Source organism: Dermacentor variabilis, chromosome 3 (assembly GCF_050947875.1).
Source record: "Dermacentor variabilis isolate Ectoservices chromosome 3, ASM5094787v1, whole genome shotgun sequence".
Lineage (NCBI taxonomy): Eukaryota > Metazoa > Arthropoda > Arachnida > Ixodida > Ixodidae > Dermacentor > Dermacentor variabilis.
In genome coordinates this window covers 16,986,553-17,009,016 of record NC_134570.1, presented here as the reverse complement: position 1 = coordinate 17,009,016, position 22,464 = coordinate 16,986,553, and the positions used below count along the sequence as shown (strand labels likewise).

Genomic DNA, 22,464 nt, shown 5'->3' with positions numbered 1-22,464 from the left:
CACCCAGAAGCTGCCAAGCGATTTCGAAGAAAAGCTGATAGCTTTTCAGCGCTACGTGCTGAGAAAGAGAGAAGCGGCAGGCTACAACCTTGGGCAAATCGGCAACGCCGACCAGACGGCTGTGTATTTTGATATGCCAGTGGCGTACACCGTGAATGAAAAGGGTGCCAAGGAGGAGAAGGTGGTGCTGTGGTGCACAGGTGTGGTGCTGTGGTGCACAGGTGTGGTGCTGTGCTGCACAGCTGATGGGCATAAACTCCCTCCTTATATGATAATTAAAAGGAAGACACTGCCTGCTCGAGGAACTTTCCCAAGAAATGTCATTGTGCGAGCAAATGAGAACGGGTGCAATGGAGGAAGAGTTGGTTAAGATTGTGTGGCGACAGTGTCCAGGGCCAGTATTTTGTAGCGATGCCTTTTCAGATTCTATGCTTTTTCAGGCTTTTCGCACTTGGCCAATGGTCAGAGCGACGGTCTGCCCACATTATCAACGGGATCAGGCCACCGTGTGTGGTGGATGATAAGAATAGCATAGAATAAGGCATAAGGCATCGCTAGAAAATAGCGGCCCTGGAGCCCTTTTGACAAAGAACTCGCTCCTTGTCGTCGACTCTTACGGTTGATACACACGACAGACTAAATCAGTCTTTTCCGCAACGGACGGCGCATCACGTGACTATGTGTCACGGATTCATGCCATCTGTACGTTGTTCGCGACCCCCACGGACGGAAAATGCCGAACTATTTTTTGCATCCGTATTCTGGGGGTCGAATGCTGCGGATTTAGCCTAGCATGCTCTACAGTCTGGCAACAAGCGCAGCTTTGGGATCTTTCTCAAACAGCTTCACAGCTGTTGACACCATTCCACTTGCACTTGCACTTCCACTTGCACAATAGTGACTGCAATGAACTTGAGCGACGAGGCAACTTTCTTCTTCTTGCATCTTGTGGAGCAGTTCCCAACGTTGTGGGACATGACTCTCACCGATTACGTGGACACGAGAGCAAAAGAGACGATTTGGTAGCAACTGAAGAAACTGCTCTCTTGTCACCCGAAACAGCCTCTGGTATTCCTCAATGTCACTGACCAACAGCTCTCGGTACAAATGGTTTGCATACCAAGATGCTTGTTGGCAATATGGACGTCCGCATGCCAAGTTTCATCCTAGACAACAGCGTTTGTTTCTCCCCTGGCGGAACGATTTCACCTCCCACGGGTGTAGGTTTCCACTGCCGCTTCCCTTCACGATCGCGCTGCGCACGAAACGTCTCGTTTGCGACGGCGCATCTTCAGATGACCAGAAATTATTGTGCTGTTAACTGTCACGACAGCAATGTAAACACGAAAGGGTTGATGCCACCAGTGAAATTCTGCCAATTCACAAGAAAATGGTACGAAAAAAGCAGACGACGGACATGGATTACTGCAGTACACCGAATGAAGTAAACAACTGGCAAATGAAGCGAGCTGGTTCATTGATCACTCCCGAGTGTATGACGGTTTTTATATGTAACCCACATGAATTTAATTATTACTCGGTATATAATCCTTTTATTCACGTAAAATCTTTCAGTTGTTCGACCAGCGCTTGTCCTGCCTTCCTTCTCGTGTTTCGTTTGTGTGTGCACTTCCCAAGAATGGAAACCACTTCTTCAAGAATGGAAACCACCGGAGTTCAATCCTGCATCAGCACTGCACCGATCGATTGAGTTACTGGACGATACACGCCCGGGTCTTGGTCGCGCCGGCATTGCTGAAGCAGAAATGATTAATACTTTCAACTTCAGTCTCTTGAGCACTGTTAAAAAAATGGCCAAGCTATTTACATTGCTGCCTCTGTTCTATATTGTACGGGACGTACTAGTTAAAGTTGTGTGCGCATGTCGTACTTGTGCTATGCAGCAATATATTTTGTTTATTTTCGCACAGTGTCAATGGAAGTCCGTTGTCGCCATCAGAACACGGATTTCTAGCAAACATTTTTTGAGAAACTGCAAGAATGACTTTTATTCTTTACTAAACGTACGACGCCAAACTCTGAGCCTTCATTGGCGATAATGGAGTTCCACAAACCTCTTTTGACAGCATGCTTCATTTGTTCTTTCGAAAGGCCGGGGTACTGAGCGCGTGCACGTATATTTCTTCACTGTGTGTGCTACCGTAATAAGCAGCGACAAGACGCAACAAGGTGTGCGCGCAACATGCTCAGTCGTTATTTGACTCAAAAGGAAAACAAAGCACTCAACAATGATAACTATGGGGGTCGAACACGATGAAACAAATGGATACGAGTAAAGGAATATTTTAGGTTAAGACAATAAGCTGGAAGTGATTTTTCTCGACAATCATTCACTACACCAGACAGACCCTGCCCGCTGGCGGGGAATCGGACACGTCACGCTCTGAACTTCAGTTAATTAGTATCTCGTCATGTCCCCAGCGGCAGCGATGACAGCACTCATCCTGAAAGGCAGTGAAGTGTAGAGTGACTTGATCAGGGATGTGTTCATTCACAGCAAGTCTCAGTCGCTGACGATGGTGGATCAAAGCCTATCCTCGGGCGACTGATAGAGGGGATGGTGCGCTAGCGATACTTTCAAAGCGCCCCAAACATTCTAAATGATGTTGGCGCCCTGAGATTGAGGCGGCCACTCCAAGGGAGTGACGGCCTGCTCTTTCAGCAGTTCTTGCACAACACGAGCAGCGTGGATCGGTGGCCTATCGTGTTAGAATATATAGTCACCTCCCAGGAACGGACCGTCAAGAACGTATGGAATCAGTACGTCATCTATGACTGCCCTACACCTTCCAGCGATGAACTTACCTTCGAGGCGTAACAGTGGGCGTCGCACAATGCTTAGTAAAGAATACCGGCTCATTTCACACAGTAACGATGAGATCCGCGCACTGCAACTGACAGGAGAACGCTTCCCGACAATGCGGCCAGCGCGCGCCGTCGTAGCAGACGACGCCGTTCAAGACTGCGCCCCTCGAGCACCTGAGCCTGCGCAAGCTGCTGTGATGCAATGCGCTCAGAGTTTTCCCCTATGTGTGAAACAGACTGTACATCATCCTTCGAATAAAACGTCCACGCACACACACATAGGCACACACCACACGCGGTACAAAATGTGCCCAAACACGCGCAGTGCAAGAGGCAATCAAGGAGGTGCGAACGAGAGATCGGAGACGCGTACCACCCGCTAGTTGAATTTTGCCCCGCATGCGGCGCTCTCAACACTGGCGCAGCAGCGCCGCTCATGGTGCCATTCTTGTCTATAGTCCTTTTGCCAACAAGACCTCTTTCGATGAAACAAGTACTCGTCACCATCCAATTCGGATAAAACAGCCATTACGGCCAACTGTCGTTTCCTTTCTATCTCCATCTTCATTCAGAGTGAAAAACACGTACGACAAAAGTTTTTATTACACCGATGGCGCCATCTAGAGTGAGTAGAAATAAGCAAACATTTGTAAGTTACGGCCCCTGAGATCCGCAACATCTTCGAGGCCATGTTCAGCCAATACAGCCACTCTCACATCACCATCACATCAATACAGCCATCACAGCACCATCACATACCTGCCTGATAACTTGCGACGCCATCACGGCACCGCCACGTACCCCATAGAATCAATGTACTAAAAGGATGTCTGAAATTTCTGACATTCAAACTTTTCAACTCCTGATACGTTAAGCGAAGCTTGTATTGTCTCACAAGTGGAATTGTCGTGAACACGAAAAAAAAAAAAAAGTGGCTCTCAGAGCAGAGCAGCTGCGAGAAAGGGCAGTATGGCGAGTTGACAGCTGCGTCGGCGCCGGAGTGCGAGTCATTAGCAAGGATTCTAGCTGCATAGGCATGCACTCACGCCACACACGCAACCAATCAGAGCCATTTTGCTTCCGTCAGGGAGGGAAAGCAGGAAAGGTTTTGCACACACTGCCGCCGGCTTCGTTTCCGTTCAGTTCAGTCTCGAAAAACAGATGGGACGCCCACGCATTGTGCGTTCCTCCAAAGAAAGAACACACAGCGTTCAAAGAGCGGCAGCGAGAACTCGCTCGTGAAAGGGCTCGCCGTTCGGACATCAATCCAGCTGTTAGAGCCACCTGAGCCAGGCAATCCGACAGCAATGAGAACATCCCGAGCTGAGGGAGCGGGAGGCAAAAGCAATCCGGCACCATTACCTGTAAGTTACTTAACCGAGCTAAAGGTCAGGTGCACGCAGGACAAGCTTTGCTTACCCCCATTTTCCGGTAGGGGAAGGGTTGGTCATTTTTGTACTTTTTGTCCTGACCACAGGGCTGAACCATCATTAATTGAAGCCACCATCATCATCATTTTCGTTATCTTGCAGCCATGAACCAGTGCTCTCGCATGTCGATGCACTGGCAGCTGTAGCAGTTTTGTGCTGTCGTTAAACCTAGATGCTTTTCACATTCACTATCAAGCTTCCTACTGTTTGGTGCTGTTTTATTTTTTTCATTTAAAGGCTTCAATGTTATCGGCAATGGCACCGACTATGCTTTCGTTATCCTCACCGATGGCGTTAAGTACAGAAAACATGGCAGGAATTTAAAGCTTTGCTTAATGCCGGTTCCCAAAAGTCTGCTTCGCCGCAATACAGAATACAAGGTCAAGCATACGCAAATTATTGCAGTAAAGCGTACCAAGAGTTCGAAGGGGCCCCTGCCACGAGACATGTGTTATTAATAAATGTATTATAAACAAATTGTATATGCTCTTGCCTATCATCTCCAGTCACAGTAGACTATGAGCATCAAGATGTATAATAAGTGTACTGGCCGGCCTCTAAAGCTATTTCGGACATGGCTGCGGTGATTTGAGCCCTTGAAGACAAAGGCATGCAATCATATTTTTTTTTTGAACGCCCAAGTTTTTGGACATTCCCACAGACCCTAGAGAGTCCAAAAAATCAGACGTTGACTGTACATCATTACAATGCAAATGCTGTAGCCAGTCTTGCTCCAAGGCCACATGATTTATATGCAGCTTCACAATGGTGACGCAATGCCTTGCAGAATGCATACTTTGACAGCATGCTGCCATGAAGTCACACCTCAAGGCGAAATTTGCTTATAACTCACATCCCAAGTTTACTGTTACTTCTTTTTTTGTGTGTGTGTGGGTTATACACACAAAGATACAGTATTTACAGTGCATAAACCAAGACATCCCCAGTCATTTCTGTGCGATGCTACCTTCCCAAATCCTAACCAAAAATGGCCAATTTGTTTTACTGCTGAATCTTTATGAAAAGTAATGTAAACAATATTTCAAGTGCTTATTTATACAACTTTCCACCATTTCTTTCAAAAGTGAAGCTTCACAGTAGCATAAAAGAATATGTACCATTGACTAGAAATGATAAATTGCAACAAAATTAAAAATGTTGTAGATGAGCAGAGTTCATCCTTGGCCATTTATTCCAGAAACATGCGCGCAAACACAGCTCGTTCATGTCACAAAAGGGGTTAAAGAGGGCTTTTAGCATTGTTTCTTCAAAACTGAGAACACGTTGGAATGGGTGCTATTCCTTTCAAGAAATGCATTTCCGCACAAATTTTTGGGAAGGACATAAGATCAAAATAGCATGCTTACTTTCCCCATTCCTCCTCAGCTCTGGCTATTGTTCCTTTTTTACTACAGTGAAACCTCGTTAAACCGCAGTTGGCCGGACCTCCGATAAAGTATGTACTAAACGGTAGTACTGTTTAACCGAAATAGCATGAGATAGACCACTTACCTGTCAAAAATGGAACTAAGACACAGTACGATGAAAGAGGGAAAAAACATTCAGTATTTATTCAGTTTGCGCGACAAAAGTGTTATTTTCGTTTGATACCGCTGCGGCCTAGCAGCGACGACAGTGGATTGAAACTTACTGAAACTGCGAGGCAGCTTTTCAGTGAGCCCCGTCTTCTCGGCAAACACTCGCATGGCAAATTCCTCGTTGGCATTACATATTCTCCGTGCACGCGAGCGGTAGCACTGTGGAAGTCACGGGTTACCTTTTTCATTGCGGGGTGCTGTTCTCCTCGCAACAACTGCATTCATGAGGCTGACGTAACTCACAGCTTCTGCCACTGTCGGGCCTGAATCGCCAGTGCTGTCGCTTTCCATGTCGTCCTCATCACAGTTGCCAGCCGACACTTTGGCAACAACAGAGGCTACGATGGCGAAAAGTCGAACCTCGTAGCCAACACCTCTTCCTGGTCGCAGCAGCGCTGCTGAGCAACTTCTTCGCATTCCAAATGCCACACACCGTAGTCAACAGTAGATCCCTGTCGCGTGCCAGCTCTGACTTCGTGTCACGTTCGATAGCATGAATGATGTATAATTTTTCTTCTATGCTGAGCATCTGGCATCTTTTTTATCCGAGCTTCGGCATGACGCGAGTCCCCGCTTGCGCGTTGTCGCAACGCTCTCTGGCATGCCACCTAAATTATGTTGATGTTGATGTGGCTTCACATGCAAACGCACAGGGCCCTTGGAGGCCGTTGTTCCGATCTCTGAGGCATGTTGTTCTGCCAGGTCGCCCGATGGAGACGACCCACCGCCATGGTTGCACAATGAAGAGCGGAAACACTACGTGCTAACCGATACGTACGCAATAAGCTGGTACGGTTTATGCGGATACAAAACACGTTATGTTCAATGGCCGCTGAGTCGAGGATTTGACTTTACTACTTTTAAAACGAAACTACTATTTAAGCGGGTAAGGTTTAATGAGGTTTTACTGTATTACTTCTTTGTTTTGTGCTTTTATTGTAACCCTTCAAGGCTGTTGTTTGAAAAAGGAGCCAGAGTGTGACAAAGGAGGTGACAGGCCGGGTGGGACAGGTTAAGCACCACAGCTTCCCCATCTGCTAGAAGACTGGAGCGTTGTGCATGCTTGCAGTATCTTTTGCTTCAAGGTAAGTCATGGTCATGAAGAATCACCCAATGGCTGGTGTTTATGGGCCCTCCCTAGTTCTATAAAGGCATAGATGGAGCGTAATAGCACGATGCTGCAGGAGAGACACAGGAATCTTTAATGCAAGATTGTGTGCTCGCAGCTTATGCAACATAATAATATTTGTTCTGCTTGTTTACAGCAGCATTATCTACAGATTGCAAACATTTTCTTATGGTGGTCAAAAAGTGTTGCAGTGCCCCTTTCAGTCCCTAAGCAAGGCTTGCAGAGAAGTGACTGGCAAGCGTACCTGCAGCTGTTTCTGCGAATGGGCTCCAGCTTGTGGGCTAGGATGGAGACTGGGTGCGTCTTGTCAGGCTCTGTGCGCGTTGGCATGTCAGCAGTGCTGTCCCCAGCACAGTCAGAGCGCTGGCTAGCCTGTTGCGGTGAAGGGCGTTGTGCGAGGCGTACTTTCTCAGGAACCTTGAACGGGCTCTGCAAGTAAACATGCATGCTTAGGGAGACACAAATATAACAATATTTTACACAATTTACTAGAAACACTACCTCGATCAAACAACCCTAGCTTATTTTTAACAGCTATGGCACTATGCAAAATAATTTTGGCTGACAAAAGATCAGCAAAGCTTTGAAGAAGGTAAATGCCTCTCACAGCCATTAAGTGGAAATCCACATGGGCCATAAGGGATATAAATATATAAAAATTAAAATTACGAACTTTTCCAAGAAAACTCATCAAGGAGAAGATTTATATTGGGTCATCTCCAATTTGCCAATTCAAATACATGTAAAATGCAGAAATGCTTTTATGAGAAAACTGCTGAACCACCTGAATGAAATTTGTGAAACTTCAGAAAAAAGTTATATTCTCATGACTTAGATAGAATATTCCTTTAGGGCCTGGAAGTTCTTACAGGAAATTGCAAAAAATTGGTAGGTTTAAAAAACAATTGAAGCACGAAGTTTACAAATCCGTAAATCTGCACCAAGAACAAGGACAGCGGAACTCCGTTGATACGTTCCTCGCTCTTGCATTTTCCCAGCAGTTGCATTGCATTTTCATGATCCCTACCTAAATCCCATTGACTCCCATGTATTATGTTCACCTTGATCAGTCGCCATTGTGTAATGTTCCTGCATCTGATGTTGCGTTTAATTGCGGCAGTTGCATAAATTTAGCAGTGCAGAGAGAAATTTGCTCTTTCACGTTGCTATGCTATAAATCACGTTGCATCAAGCTACCAAAGTTTGCAATAAGCAACCTAGCTTTGTGGGGATCGAGGTGCCTTCCCGCGTCTCGTCCCCCAGCTCACGCATTGTGCTTAGCTCGATCTCCGGGAACCGACGCAATAACAGCAACATGGCAGACACGGCTAGCACGCCGGAGCTAATTTCCCGCACAAACCATGTTTCTCTCTCCCCAGCTCGAATCACCACGCGAGGAAGTGTCACCGGGACGCGCTCTGATTGGCCTCCCGAGTGGTGGCCCCCGGGAACCCTCTCCACCTGAGCTCTTTTCCGCTGAATGCCTTATAGTTGCAGCAGATACTCACAGGCCCGCAACGAGTTGGTTACATGGAACCTTTGCTCCCGCGACTTCTTGTTCTTGCGCTTGGTGGACCGCTTACTGGTTAACCCTAGCGCAGCTGGTGCACATACTCAATCGGTCTTGCATTGAGCCTTTGCGCATAACTGCCGTGACCGTCGCACTGTGCTGTATCTTGGGTGAATAAACCCGCATTTGTTGGCGATCTGACTCTGCAGCCTTCTCTGCGCCATGTCAGAGAGTCAACGAACCCTGCCGTAGTGCCTTTGTGCACTGCGGAGTGGAGGAGCGTCGTGCCCTTTCCTGACCGTCGCTCGTAGGGTGAGCCTTGTGCAAACCCATCTCCACAGCTTGTACAAGCATATCTGGAGAAAAGATGCACAGAGAAGTTGGTGTAGGCTTGGCGAAGCCTCTGAAGAAGTGTGCACCGATTAAGACTTACCAGGAACTGAGCACAAGGCTGCGTATATTTTGGGAACGGCAAGGGTGCATAATCACCAGCTCTCTCTTGACAACTTTGCCGCAATAGAGCCGTGTTATGTGGTGATGCATACGAAAAATATTGCAATGAGGCATATTAGGAGTGGAAAGGGGCCCTTGTCACAGAACATCTACATATCGCTTAATAATGCTTGCACCGTTTCGTTTTTGGTCACAGTATGTGCACCTAGACGTCTCACAACTGTGGTGGCAGCCGTTCAGAGCTGTTTCCGATGTTGCTGTGGCAATTTGCGGCCTTCCTCACTGTTATGTTTTTTTAGTTGTTACATTTTTTTCGCGGTCTCTTGAAAAACGTAGCCATCGAATTCTACTGTACTGTTCTGTATTCTGCATCAGCTAGATCTTCTGAAGCAGACAAACTTGATATATGAATTTATATCTTACGTGATTTTGTAGAATGTTTACAAGGGCTTTGCAAAAGTCCTACTTGCCTATTAGTGGTGAAGTTAGGAGCGACATATAATATATTGTCACGTGGTCGTGACGTCAAAGAACACAGTAGCAATACTGTGAAAGGCAAAACTAGCTTTTATTGGGCGAACCTCTGCCCACAAAACAGGCTACACTTAAAGCACAACGAGAGCGGCGAACGCAGTCGGCGATCGTCGAAAATCTGATCAACGGGTCAAGCGCGTCGGCTTTTATACATCAATCGTCGAATGTTCCTGACTAATCGTTGGGACCCGCGTGCCTTCCACAAAGTTCTACACCATTCGCGTCAGGCGATGAAATCAGATACGTAAGGTTCGGCGACAACAGAAAGCGGATAGAAGCATCGATAACTTTCCAGAAACTTCGGATACATGCAGGTGCGTCCCGCGCTGTGCGATAACGTTTGTTAGGCGACGAAGCAGGGTCGCCCGATAAAGGTAAGTGCACGTGTCATTACCCCCCTCTTAAAAAGCATCGACCTGATGCTGCAAACAAACGGAAGTAATAAAGAAAAGCACTCGTAGGAAAGAAAACAACAAAATAAGAAAGTTCGTCAGCGTCCGTAAAATGGTTTAAGGCGCACCACGTGGACCACTTCAGATCGTGCGCGGCCCCGCTGTGAATGCGAAACGCCGTCTGGCACGACCTCATAGTCCAGTGCGCCAATACGTCGGATCACCTTGTAGGGTCCGAAATGGCATCGCAGTAGCTTCTCACTGAGTCCTCGTCGGCGTATTGGGGTCCATACCAACACGGTCGCCGGGCTAGTACTCGAAGCGTTGTCGGAGGTTGTAGTGTCGGCTGTCGCGCCTCTGCTGGTTCTTGATCCGCAGGCGGGCGAGCTGTCGGGCTTCTTCGCCGCGCTGGAGATAGGTAGCGACGTCAAGATTTTCCTCGTCACTGACGTGCGGTAGCATGGCGTCGAGCGTCGTCGCTGGGTTCCTGCCGTAAACCAGCTTAAATGGCGTGATCTGTGTTGTTTCTTGCACCGCCGTGTTGTAAGCGAATGTTACGTACGGCAGGACCGCATCCCACGTCTTGTGCTCGACGTCGACGTACATTGCTAGCATGTCGGCGAGGGTCTTCTTCAGGCGCTCCGTGAGACCATTCGTCTGCGGATGGTAGGCAGTTGTCCTCCTGTCACTTGTCTGGCTGTATTGCAGAATGGCTTGCGTGAGCTCTGCTGTAAAAGCCGTTCTTCTGTCGGTGATGAGGACTTGTGGAGCACCATGTCGCAACAGGATGTTCTCGACGAAAAATTTCGCCACTTCGGCTGCGCTGCCTTTCGGTAGAGCTTTAGTTTCAGCGAAGCGAGTGAGATAGTCCGTCGCCACGACGATCCACTTATTTTCGGAAGTTGATGTCGGAAACCGTCCCAACAAGTCCATCCCGATCTGCTGAAAAGGTCGGTAAGGAGGCTTGATCGGCTGTAGTAATCCCACTGGCCTTGTCGGTGGTGTTTTGCGTCGCTGACAGTCTCGGCATGTCTTGACATAACGGGCGACACCGGCGGTTAGGTGCGGCCAATAATACCTTTCTTCTATCCTCGATAGCGTCCGGGAGAAACCGAGGTGCCCAGCGGTCGGATCGTCATGTAGGGCATGCAGTACTTCTGGACGCAGCGCCGATGGAACAACAAGAAGGTAGTTGGCGCTGACTGGTGAGAAGTTCTTTTCACAAGTAGGTTGTTTTGAAGCGTGAACAAAGACAATCGACGCTTAAATGCCCTAGGGACAACGTCGGTGTGACCTTCCAAATACTCGACTGGGGCTTTTAGCTCCGGGTCTCCTCTTTGCTGTTCGGCGAAGTCTTCCGCGCTTATTATTCCAAGGAAGGCGTCGTCATCCTCGTCATCTTGCAGCGGCGGGTCAATGGGGGCGCGTGATAGGCAATCGGCATCTGAGTGTTTTCGTCCGGACTTCTACGTTACAGTGATGTCGTATTCTTGTAGTCTGAGGCTCCACCGTGCCAGCCGTCCTGAAGGGTCCTTTAATTTAGCTAGCCAACACAACGCGTGATGATCGCTGACCACTTTGAATGGCCTGCCATATAGGTAAGGGTGAAATTTCGCTGTAGCCCAAATGATGACAAGGCATACCTTTTCGGTTGTAGAATAATTGCCTTCCGCTTTTGACAATGACCGGCTAGCATAAGCTATCACGTGTTCATGTCCATCTTTTCTCTGGACTAGGACGGCACCAAGGCCTAGGCTACTAGCGTCAGTGTGTATTTCTGTATCGGCGCGCTTGCCGAAGTGCGCAAGTACGGGCGGCGACTGCATGCGTCGTTTGAGTTCTTGAAATGTGTCGGCCTGCGGCATTTCCGACTTGAACTCGACGTCACATTTAGTTAGCAGTGTCAGCGGCTCAGCGATGCGCGAAAAGTCCTTGACAAATCGCCTGTAGTAGGCACACATACCAAGAAATCTACGTACTGCCTTCTTGTCACCTTGTCTACACTTAAAGCACAACGAGAGCGGCGAACACAGTCGGCGATCGTCGAAAATCTGATCAACGGGTCAAGCGCGTCGACTTTTATATATCAATCGTCGAATGTTCCAGACTAATCGTTGGGACCCGCGTGCCTTCCACAAAGTTCTACACCACTCGGGTCAGGCGATGAAATCAGATAACGTAAGGTTCGGCGACAACAGAAAGCGGATAGAGGCATCAATAACTTTCCAGAAACTTCAGATACATGCAGGCGCGTCCCGCGCTGTGCGATAACATTTGTTAGGCGACGAAACGGGGTCGCCCGATAAAGATAAGCACACGTGTCAATATTAATTTTGTCTACTTTAGATTACTATTATATGCATTTTACAGAATTGCAACATGATATTTCATTGCAGAGCAACAGATTTGTAAACTTCATAGTTTCATTTTCTGAAAATTTGCAATTTTCGACAATGTTCATTAAAAACTGCAGGCCTAAATCAAAATTTCACTCTCAACAGTCACTAAATTATCACTTTGTTCTTTTAAAGGCAACAAACCTCATCAATTTTGGTGCAGTGGTTGCTGAGAAAACCTATTTCCCTGTTCCCATGTATTTAGATAGGAGCCCCCAAGCTAACGCTCCCCTTATGCACCTGGGTTGATGTAAACAATGATATACTATGCTGTTGCATCTGCAAGATTGCAAGAACATGTTCAGGAGTACATTGGTAGTAAATAATACAGCGGATCTTTTCCCCAGCAAGAGTGGAAGGTCGAGCAACTGCTAGTGCGAGAAAATATGTTTTTGATGTGATTACTGTAAGATCATGTGAATATTCAATATTTCATAATATTATGCTATGCGATATTCACTTCAACTTAAATTTTAGAATTCAAAGTATTCAAAGTTTTCCGAGCATTTGAAATGAACGAATATAAAACTTAAAATGTGCATAATGGACAGTTTCAGTTTTGGTGAGTAAGTTTCATTGCCATAACATGCAGAACGAGATGTTTTGACATGTTTTGGCTCATAGCCAAAACATGTCAAAAATTAGAATTTGTTTAGTCAGACTGATTTTTGCACCTGCTTGATTATTCTAATATCAGTCTAACCAGTGTATGAAGGTGACTGAAGTTCCAACCACTGAAAGTTGCCTGGATTGATTTTGAATGCCTAAGCATTTCTATCCCTACTCAACGAGGAAAATCGTCCATTCATAATATTGCTTTCAACATAGGGCCCTCAGCAGTAAGCAAATTCACCTTTGTGCTGCCTTATGCCTAAACGTAAACTAAGCGGCGAGAACACAGTGCACAGGATGCTATCACCACTCGGCGCAATGTGTCCGCATCGCAGATCGTTTTCAAGATAGGGCCCGCACGTCTCACTTCAACACGAACTAAGCGGCAAGAATACAGGCCCACGCAACTGCGCCATACGCAGCCACTGTAGGAGTATGGTTGACCACAGTTGTTAATGGTTTGACACAGATGAATAAGGTGCTAAAGAGTGATAACGGGCTTATAATGAGTGGAACATCATCAGCGCACCTGGCATCACCAGCGGCAAGAGTTTGTGTCATCAATTCATCTTGTACAGTCGAACCCTACAATATATAACTCGTTTACATCGAATTATCCTGCATATCGAACAATTTGTGAACACACTATAGTTACAATGAGTATATATAGCAAAAATTACTCACATCGAACAAAGATAGCAGCGACTCCCGATATATAGAACGTCAAGCAGTGCAAGTGTGCCCCCAGAAGTTAGCTTTCCCTCGTGGCGGTGGGGAAACCCGGCGGAACGGGCTCCATCCACCCGCTCTGCCTACCGTGATGGCGCCGCGTCATGCGAGCCATCGGCACCCCCCTGCAAAAAATGATCCTGGCCCGCCCGCAGCGCTTGCTCAGACAGCCAATCAGAGGCTCTTGTGCCCTCGTCACGCAAGATAGTGGAAGTGCGAGTGGTCTCACTGCTTTTTTGGTTCATTGTGTTAGCGCCTCACGGGCCTTCTCCTGCAGTGGTGCCGTGATGGCTAGCGCAAAGTGACAAAATTAGCTTTTCGGCGTGAAGCTCGAAATCCTGAATCAATTCGAACGCGGTGAGAAGTCGGTTGTCACCGCCAGCGTGTGGGATTCCGAGGAGCACTCTCAACACAACCTTGAAGGAAGAATAAGGCGAAGATTAGGGCTAAGGCAGACAAACTCGTGACCCAATGCCCATGAAGCCAGACGCTTACGCATGGTGACATCGAGGCGGCTGTATGCAAGTGGGTCATCTGAAATTTCTTCAGACATGCTGGCTGCTGCATGCCAGGTGGCAACTCTGATGATTCTGATGAGTGCGACGAAGCCGTTGCCGCTGTCGCCAAAGTTTGGAGCGAGCTGTCAGAATTTACGAAAGCCGTTGACGGATCAACGGGCGATGAGCTTGTGAACGGTCATGAGTTTGTGGGCGATGGTGTCGTGACCACGGGAGAGCCCGAAAATGAAGACTACATTGCCGACATCGTACCGAGCACAAGTCATAGTGAGCGCAATGAAGGAAAGCAACGACGATCCTTTGCCGACGTCATCCGAGGTGATTGGTGCACTCGCACTAGTCTGGTGCTTCTGCGTGAATGTGGAAGGTTGCGGCCTCAGCTTCTCCGACTCTTTAGACAATGTGTAGAAGCGTGTGCATCGCAGGCAGTGAAATTGCCCAAGCAGAAGAAAATACAGGACTATTTTATGCAAAACTAAGCTAGTTTCATCAATAAAGTGCTTTAATAAATGGTATGTGCTTTTATGACGCCCAATTCTTTAGCAGGCTCATATCGAATTATGCCCTATGCAGAACTGATGGGCGTATTTTTGCGAGTTCAATAAAACCTGTTTCCACTGTACCACCATGCACAGCAGTTCATGTCGCCGCAGCACTGCCATATATACTGGTTGAATGAAGTTTTATAACATTAACAATGACACCAGGCTGTGTGTAGATGAGCAAGTCGCACAGTGCTTACGAATACTAAGACAACTCTTAGAGGTGTTTCTCCATGAAGTTAGCGCTATTGAGTTTGTCGACTATACTCTTGCTTTTGCTGGCCACAAGATTTCTTGGCTTCCTGGGAGTCATACAGACGCTGCGAATAGACCATGTCGACTTGGGACAAACCTTCAACATAGATAACCTTGTTCACCGACGTTCAGCAAAGCAGTGCTGGTGAGGCCTGGTGAAGCACTGGTGAGGTAGGCATAGCGGGGGGCTGCAAACCGCTGCCGGAAGTTCGACACTCATTGGTGATTAGTCCCGAGATCATGCACATAAGCACAATGTGCTCATGTGCATTTAAGAAGCAAACAGCATGCCTAGCAAGTCTGTCTGCGCGCTTACAAAATGGAATGAGTAGACGGAAAGCATCGAGCTGAAGCGGTATTCTTGGAAGATCAATTTCAGACATACTATCACTTCTGTTAATGATTTAGTGTGACTCGGCATTATCTGTGTGCGATGAACGCCGTCAGCAATATACTTAAATACATCCAGTGACGAGTCACGTGAAATCTTGTGAAAGTGATAGTATAGTGACAACTGAGGACACCCAGCCCTTTACGATAGGATACATGGCTACATCAACAAGTGACAACCTGAACAGTCTTAATAGGCAATTCTTAACAGAATTCTTTGACTGCATAGCACCAGGCCAGATAAATGAAGTTCGCATCAACAACCGCAAGAACGTATTTATGGTTGATGCGACAAATGCAACCGTACTTGAGAATTTGAAGATAGTTCAGACACTTGGTAGCATTCCGGTACATCCTTTCAAAGTGTATGGGAAAGATACCTCAACTGGCATGATCTCTGACGTGGACTCTCAAATCAGGGATGAGAATATCACCAAACTTGTGACCTCAACAGTTCGGATATTGAATGTTCATCGCTTCGAAGTCATGTTGCATTAGGCTAGTCTTTGACTCAGCTTCTTTACCAGCGTTTGTAAAAATGGGTTATGTGAGGCATCCTGTGCGGCCATACGTGCCAAAGCCTCCACAGTGTCACAGATGCCAGCAGATCGGTCACGTGAGTGCAGTCTGCAAGAACATCATGACATGTCAACGATGTGGTGGGAGTTACCAAATCGAAGACTATCAAGTGGATGCACCAAAGTGTCCCAACTGTGCTGGATCACACGCCGCGACCTCGAAGTTGTGTCCAAAAATTGTACATGAAACAAGGATACTCAAGAAGATGGCGAGAGATAATTCTTCCTGCAGAGAGGCAGCTCCATCAGTGCGCCGATGGCAATGCCGCTCACGGCAAAAGCACAAGCACGCCAGCAGTACAACCAAACCACATGAACTGGAGCCTCAACAAGCGACCTGCATCTTGTCCACACAAACGTTAACAGAATTGGGAAACATATGGAAAGACCGAGCGATCGCTGCTGGTATATCAAAGGTGGCTAGAATGCCCGCAGTGACTGGCCCCGTGCAAGGTTCTGCAGAGGTTGTCTGGCCTTCCCTTCCATTAATAGGTCCTCAGAAGGATCACGCAGACGAAAGTTTTACAATGTGTCCTGCTGATAAGCTTGATGGGGCCAAGGTCCAAAGCATGCTTCAACAACTGATGAATACGATGTGTGATGTGCTTTCTAGTCTGTGCACGCCGTCAGCGTTGGCTGCATTACAAATTATGGATACCCTAGCGCCAATTCTCGTGGCTCTAGGGTAGTATCTCAATATGGCACTATGAGCAAGAACTTGTTCTTCTGAAGAGTGCATGCATCAATCTGTTGTTATGCAGTGGAATGCCTGTAGTCTGCGGGGGCACCTTTCAGATTTTTGACAATGCATATTCAAGTATCAGTTTCCTTTTGTTGTTGTTTGCGAATCCAACATTCCATCTCCCTTCCAACTAACAGGATATTTACAACTTTGGCCATGGTAAGATATTTCCAGAAGCAAAGTTCTGTTGGGCATCCATCGTGACATGGTATACACCCAACATATGGTCACGAAACACGCTTCTAGTGAATACATCTGTGTGACAGTAAGACATAAGCAAGCGCACAATTTCGATCATTGAAGGCTACATACCACCCAAAGAGAGATTTTATCGCCTGCATCTGAGTTTTGTCGTCCAAATGTGCCCTGGACCACATATAATCATCGGAGACTTTAACGCCCACCACCCATTATGGGGCTATTTTACTATGAATAGATGGGGTGAAGAATTAGCAAACTACACACATAACGAAGGTTTGGCAACCATTAATGATGGTTGCCCTACATTTCTCTGAGGCGTGGAAAATAGCAGCTCCTTAGACCTTGCATTCATGTCCAGAAGCCTTCTACCTTCAACAACCTAGTGTACAGATCTGGAGACACATGGTAGCGACCACATGCCTACATATGTACAACTGCAATGATTCCTTCCAGCTCCTCCACCTTGTGTTCGTTATACTAACTGTAAAGACTATCAGGCATTGGCAGACAACGCTTGCTCAGACCAATCTTCACTGCCTGATCTAGAAAGTATTATTACCACAGCTCCTCATGACACCACAAAATTCATACACATATCGGTACCTAGAAGCTCTATCGACATCGAATATGAAAAACTATGAGCTGTGCGTCACCGCACCAAGACGAAATACCAGAGAATGAAATCTACCTCAGACCGTACTATCTGTCGCCGAGCTCAACTACATGCCTGTCGGTACCTTGACAAACTGGGAACCAAGCGCTGGAGAGGATTTTATACTTCCCTTGATCCTCACAAACCACTTTGTAAAATATGGCAGGTAATGCACAGCTTATGATTTCCCCCTCAAGAAAAGTACCCATTTCGGGCTCTGGCAGTGCTACAATGTAGAAGCCAGGTGAAGGTTGCAGAAGACTACTGCAAAATGACTGTGGCTATAGCTTCTGGTCCATATTCAACACCCTACCGACAAGCCCTACCATCCACATACAACCGTCTTGACATCATGTCCACAATTCAAGAACTAGGCGCTACACTGGCTTCATCTCGAAGATCATAGGCGACTGGACCAGATAGCATAACATATGCTGCTCTGCGTTTTCTGGAGAAAGGCGCGCGGCATTGTTCTCCTCTCCCTCTTCAATGCATCGTGGAGCTTAGGCACTGTGCCAGAGAAATATAAAACCAGTTGTATTGTAGTGCATCTGAAGCCTGGCAAGACACCTCATGCGATACCTTCCTACAGACCTACTGCCCTAGAAAGCCACGTGGGCAAGATCATGGAGAGAATGGTGCTGACGAGGCTAGAGTGGTTTCTCGAAAAGTACACCCTTTACCCACACATGATCATGTGTTTTTGCAAAGGAAGATCCTCCGTTGACAGTGTAATTGACTTGGTATCAACTGTCAAGCAGGATAAGAAGTGTCGACTTCTCAGGAGCAATCTTTTTGGACGTCAAAGGTGCATATGACAAAATGTTGCATGACGCCATTCTTGACAAACTTGAGGCGCTAGGAATTGGAGGTAGGATGTTTCGCTGGTTAATGAACTACCTTACAGGCTGGACCATAATTATGACGACAAATGGGGAGACCAGTCGTCATCCAATCAGCCATGGTGTTCTTCAAGGAGGCGTACTCAGACCTACGCTGTTCAATATAACCTTTATTGGACTCGCCGATATAGTGCCAGAGACTACCACCATGAACCTATACGTGGACGATATCTGCTTATGGGCTTCTGATGTTTCGCGACCACAACTTGCGGGGATGCGCGACTCTCACGCGTCCCCTGATATGTTGTTTTCTCGCACGGCGCGTCTCCTGTAATACGGCTTCACCGCGTGGCCTGGCGCCCGTGGCGGTCGGAGTGGTTGACGCGCAGTATGAGAGAGGGCGCGAGTGTTGCGCTGCTAACGCCGCCGACAGGCGGGGTTACTTGGGCGTCGAAAGACAAGGCGCTTGCTCTTTTTCGTTCGAGATCGTCAAGCGGCGTGGACGTCGCGCGCAGGCACCGATCCATGCTTCTGCGAGACCGCTTCACGTGACCTGCCTTCGAACGCGCCACTGTTCACGTGACCGTAGTACGCGCGAACGACCAGGCGTTGGGATCAAGCATGGGGCGAACATATTCGCTCGCTATCCGGTCGCGGTGAGTTGGACTTCTAGATTTGTCGCGCGCCCATTGGCATGTTTTGTGGATAGCAACTGGGCTAGCAGGCATTGATTCATGAAAGGTGCAATAACTGCCCTTGTGATTGTTTGCACTACTGTGTTGTCGTTCCTATGTCCTGTGGGGATGCGCGACCCTCGCGCCTCCCCTGATGTTTTTCTCGCATAGCGCGTCTCCTGTATTCCGGCTTCGCTGCGTGGCCTGCGTGATGCCCGCGGCGGTCGATGTGGTTGGGGCGCAGTGCGAGAGATGGCGCGAGTGTTGCGCTGCTAACGCCGCCGACAGGCGAGGTTACTTGGGCGCCGGGAGACAAGGCGCTCCCTCTTTCCCGGTGGATCGGCTAACAGCGAGGACGCCCCGCGCGCGCACGCCAACCTATGCTTCTGCGAGACCGCCTCGCGTGGCCTGCCTTCGAACGCGCCACCGTTGGCGTGACCGTACACGCGAACGACCAGGCGTTGGGATCCAGCATGGGGCGAACATATTCGCTCGTTTTCCGGTCGCAGCGAGTCTGACTTCTAGATTTGTCGCGCGCCCATCGGCATGTGTTGTGGATAGCAACTCGGCTAGCAGGCATTGATCTATGAAAGGTGCAATAAATGCCCTTGTGATTGTTTGCACTACTGTGTTGTCGTTCCTTTGTCCCAAGAGCACCGTTGTGAGAGACCCCACATCTGGCGGCCCAACATGGGGCTCTTGGGGCATCGAACGATAGTTTTAACAGTTTTGCTTCGTTCGAGACCTTTGTTTGAACCGAAGCCTAGGCCTAGCGTGAATTTTGATCGCTAGCGTCGGCGGCGTGCTTTCTTGAGAGAGGCGACGGTTGCTGTAGTGCGTTTGAACTTGTCAACATGCTAAGCCTTTTCGCAAGTGTTTTCTTTAATGACATTCGTTGGTACAAGAGCCAGGTGGTCTGCATCCAGGGAGAGCGAGGCTTAGCGCCCGCGGAGCATTGGCAAGCCTGAAGCGAGTGAGTACGGAAGCCTCGTGGGTGGTCTGAATTTCTCATGTAAATAGCGTCTCCTATCTCTTTGACTCTGATGAAGTCGCGGCTCTGGGAGCCGGGTGGCCGCGGGCCACGGGTGCCACTATGGGCTGACTGGTATTGCGGCCTGGCACCGGGCGCTCCGACACCGTCTAGGACGGTGGGCACCGTCAACTCGGATGCTGTGTGCACCGAGCGGAGTAGGACCACCTCACAGAGCTGACGTCTCCTCGCGGCTGCCTGTTTTGTGCTCATTTTGGGTGTTGTTTTTGGATGCCGGTTGTTGTCAGGGTAGCGACGCTTTAGGCCTAAGGCTTTACGAAGCTGCCTGTCGCACGTGGAGAGACACAACCTGGTGGACCGTGGCGTTGAGGTGTTGCAATTTGCTTCCCTCATTTTGTTTAGCCTCACGCGAATTGAAATTACTCGTTCGACTCAAGGAAGCGAGCTTCGTTCACATGAACTTAGCATCCGAGTAGCTGCCCGATCTTTTGCTAGCCGAGTTGAACATCGTACCACGTGGGCGATGCGCATGCATAATTCCTCTCCCTTGCACTACTTTAGTGTTTGCCGAGTGTGTTGAATGTACGCAGCGTGATTGGAGTCACCCCTGGCTTGCTGTCACCTGCACATCGTCTGCGCTGCTGCCCCAAACTACGATCGAGCCACCCCGGGCGATGGTGATGCTGTGGCCAGTTCGGCGCAGCGACTTCGGCGACCTCCTGCATCCAGCTCAGAACCCTCGGCGGCGGACAAAAGAGCCGGCGGTCACCAACAGCTACGGCGGCTCTTCCCAGCAGGGCGCTGACTTGCTCGTACCGACTACTGCGTCGTCGTTTCCGGAGTCCTGGCCTGGCATTGTGCCGTCGAGCCTGCAAAGCTGCTGCCGTGACCTGCGGCCGCCAGCGGTGCAGCCAAGGACAATGTCGGCTCGCATGTTATGGACAGCGTGTGGACATTTCTTCGGCGCGTCCTCTGTTGCATGTTCTATCTTGTTCGCGAAGCACAGGTTAATGTTAGACCGTGTCACATGTTTCGCCGGAATAAGAAGTGATTTAAGGTTGGGGGGATGTGGGGATGCGCGACCCCCGCGCCTCCCCTGATGTTTTTCCCGCATAGCGCGTCTCCTGTATTCCGGCTTCGCCGCGTGGCCTGCGTGATGCCTGCGGCGGTCGATGTGGTTGGGGCGCAGTGCGAGAGATGCCGCGAGTGTTGCGCTGCTAACGCCGCCGACAGGCGAGGTTACTTGGGCGCCAGGAGACAAGGCGCTCCCTCTTTCCCGGCGGATTGGCTAACAGCGAGGACGTCCCGCGCGCGCATGCCAACCTATGCTTCTGCGAGACCGCCTCGCGTGGCCTGCCTTCGAACGTGCCACCATTGGCGTGACCGTACACGCGAACAACCAGGCGTTGGGATCCAGCATGGGGCGAACATATTCGCTCGTTTTCCAGTCGCAGTGAGTCGGACTTCTAGATTTGTCGCGCGCCCATCGGCATGTGTTGTGGATAGCAAGTCGGCTAGCAGGCATTGATCTATGAAAGGTGCAATAAATGCCCTTGTGATTGCACTACTGTGTTGTCGTTCCTTTGTCCCAAGAGCACCGGTGTGAGAGACCCCACAGTACCGAGAGCACGGGTGAGAGAACCCCACAAACTTCGTGCAAGACTGCAACGTGCAGTGTCGGTCACCTCAATGTATTCGCCACAGCGAGGTCTATATTTGGCACCTGCGAAGTGCGTGGCCCTTGCATTTACTCGCAAGGCAATGCACCACTACCAATTTATGATTAACGGCACAGACATAATGTACGTGACATACCACAGATTTCTAGGAGTGATGATTGACTGAAACTTGTCCTGATATAAGCAAGTGTTGATGCTCAAGTCCAAATTAAGCAGCTTCATACACATGCTTAAATATATAGCAGGCATGAAGTGGGGCCTGTCAGAAAGATCATTGCTCCATCCATATGAATGGCTTTTAGTAGGCTACCTACAATAAAGTTTACCGATTATTACAAACATTCGCCCCTCCTGCCTACGTACACTGCAGAGCTTACAAGCTCAGGCACTGAGAACATGTCTGTCTGCCATGCTGCACTTCGATAAAGGGCATGACTGCGGAAGCATGTGTGCCTCCTATAGGCGCTCATCTCTCCTGCAAACCTTTAAGGGTATATCTGCAACTATTGACCCGCCATGAACGTCACCCTCTATGGACCATTCACATTCTACAGCACTTTTTCGGAATCTTTCGTGTCATGAGAGCATCCTTCCCCCAGTCTTTACTATGGCAAAAGCAGCGTCAAGACCTGTGGTGAATCTACCCATTCCCGGAGTCAGGAAAAAATCACATATACCCTCATGTGGACTTAACTCTTTCAGAGTCTATATTTTCGCCATATGGGACTGCCCAGGGTCGGTTGTTTTTATTGAAGATTCCAATTCTTAGTTTGCATGCCCTACTGCACAAC

General features: G+C 48.5%; 1 protein-coding gene across 4 annotated transcripts in view; it reads right to left on the bottom strand.

Moving 5' to 3' along the window:
* Window positions 1-22,464, bottom strand: part of LOC142575191 (cytospin-A-like) — a 148,229-nt gene that overhangs the window by 26,062 nt on the left and 99,703 nt on the right. For all 4 annotated transcript variants that reach the window (XM_075684317.1, XM_075684316.1, XM_075684315.1 and 1 more), the window contains one exon: window positions 7,228-7,412. In XM_075684317.1, coding sequence (XP_075540432.1) covers window positions 7,228-7,412 — 185 coding nt within the window. The remainder of the gene's footprint in view (window positions 1-7,227; window positions 7,413-22,464) is intronic.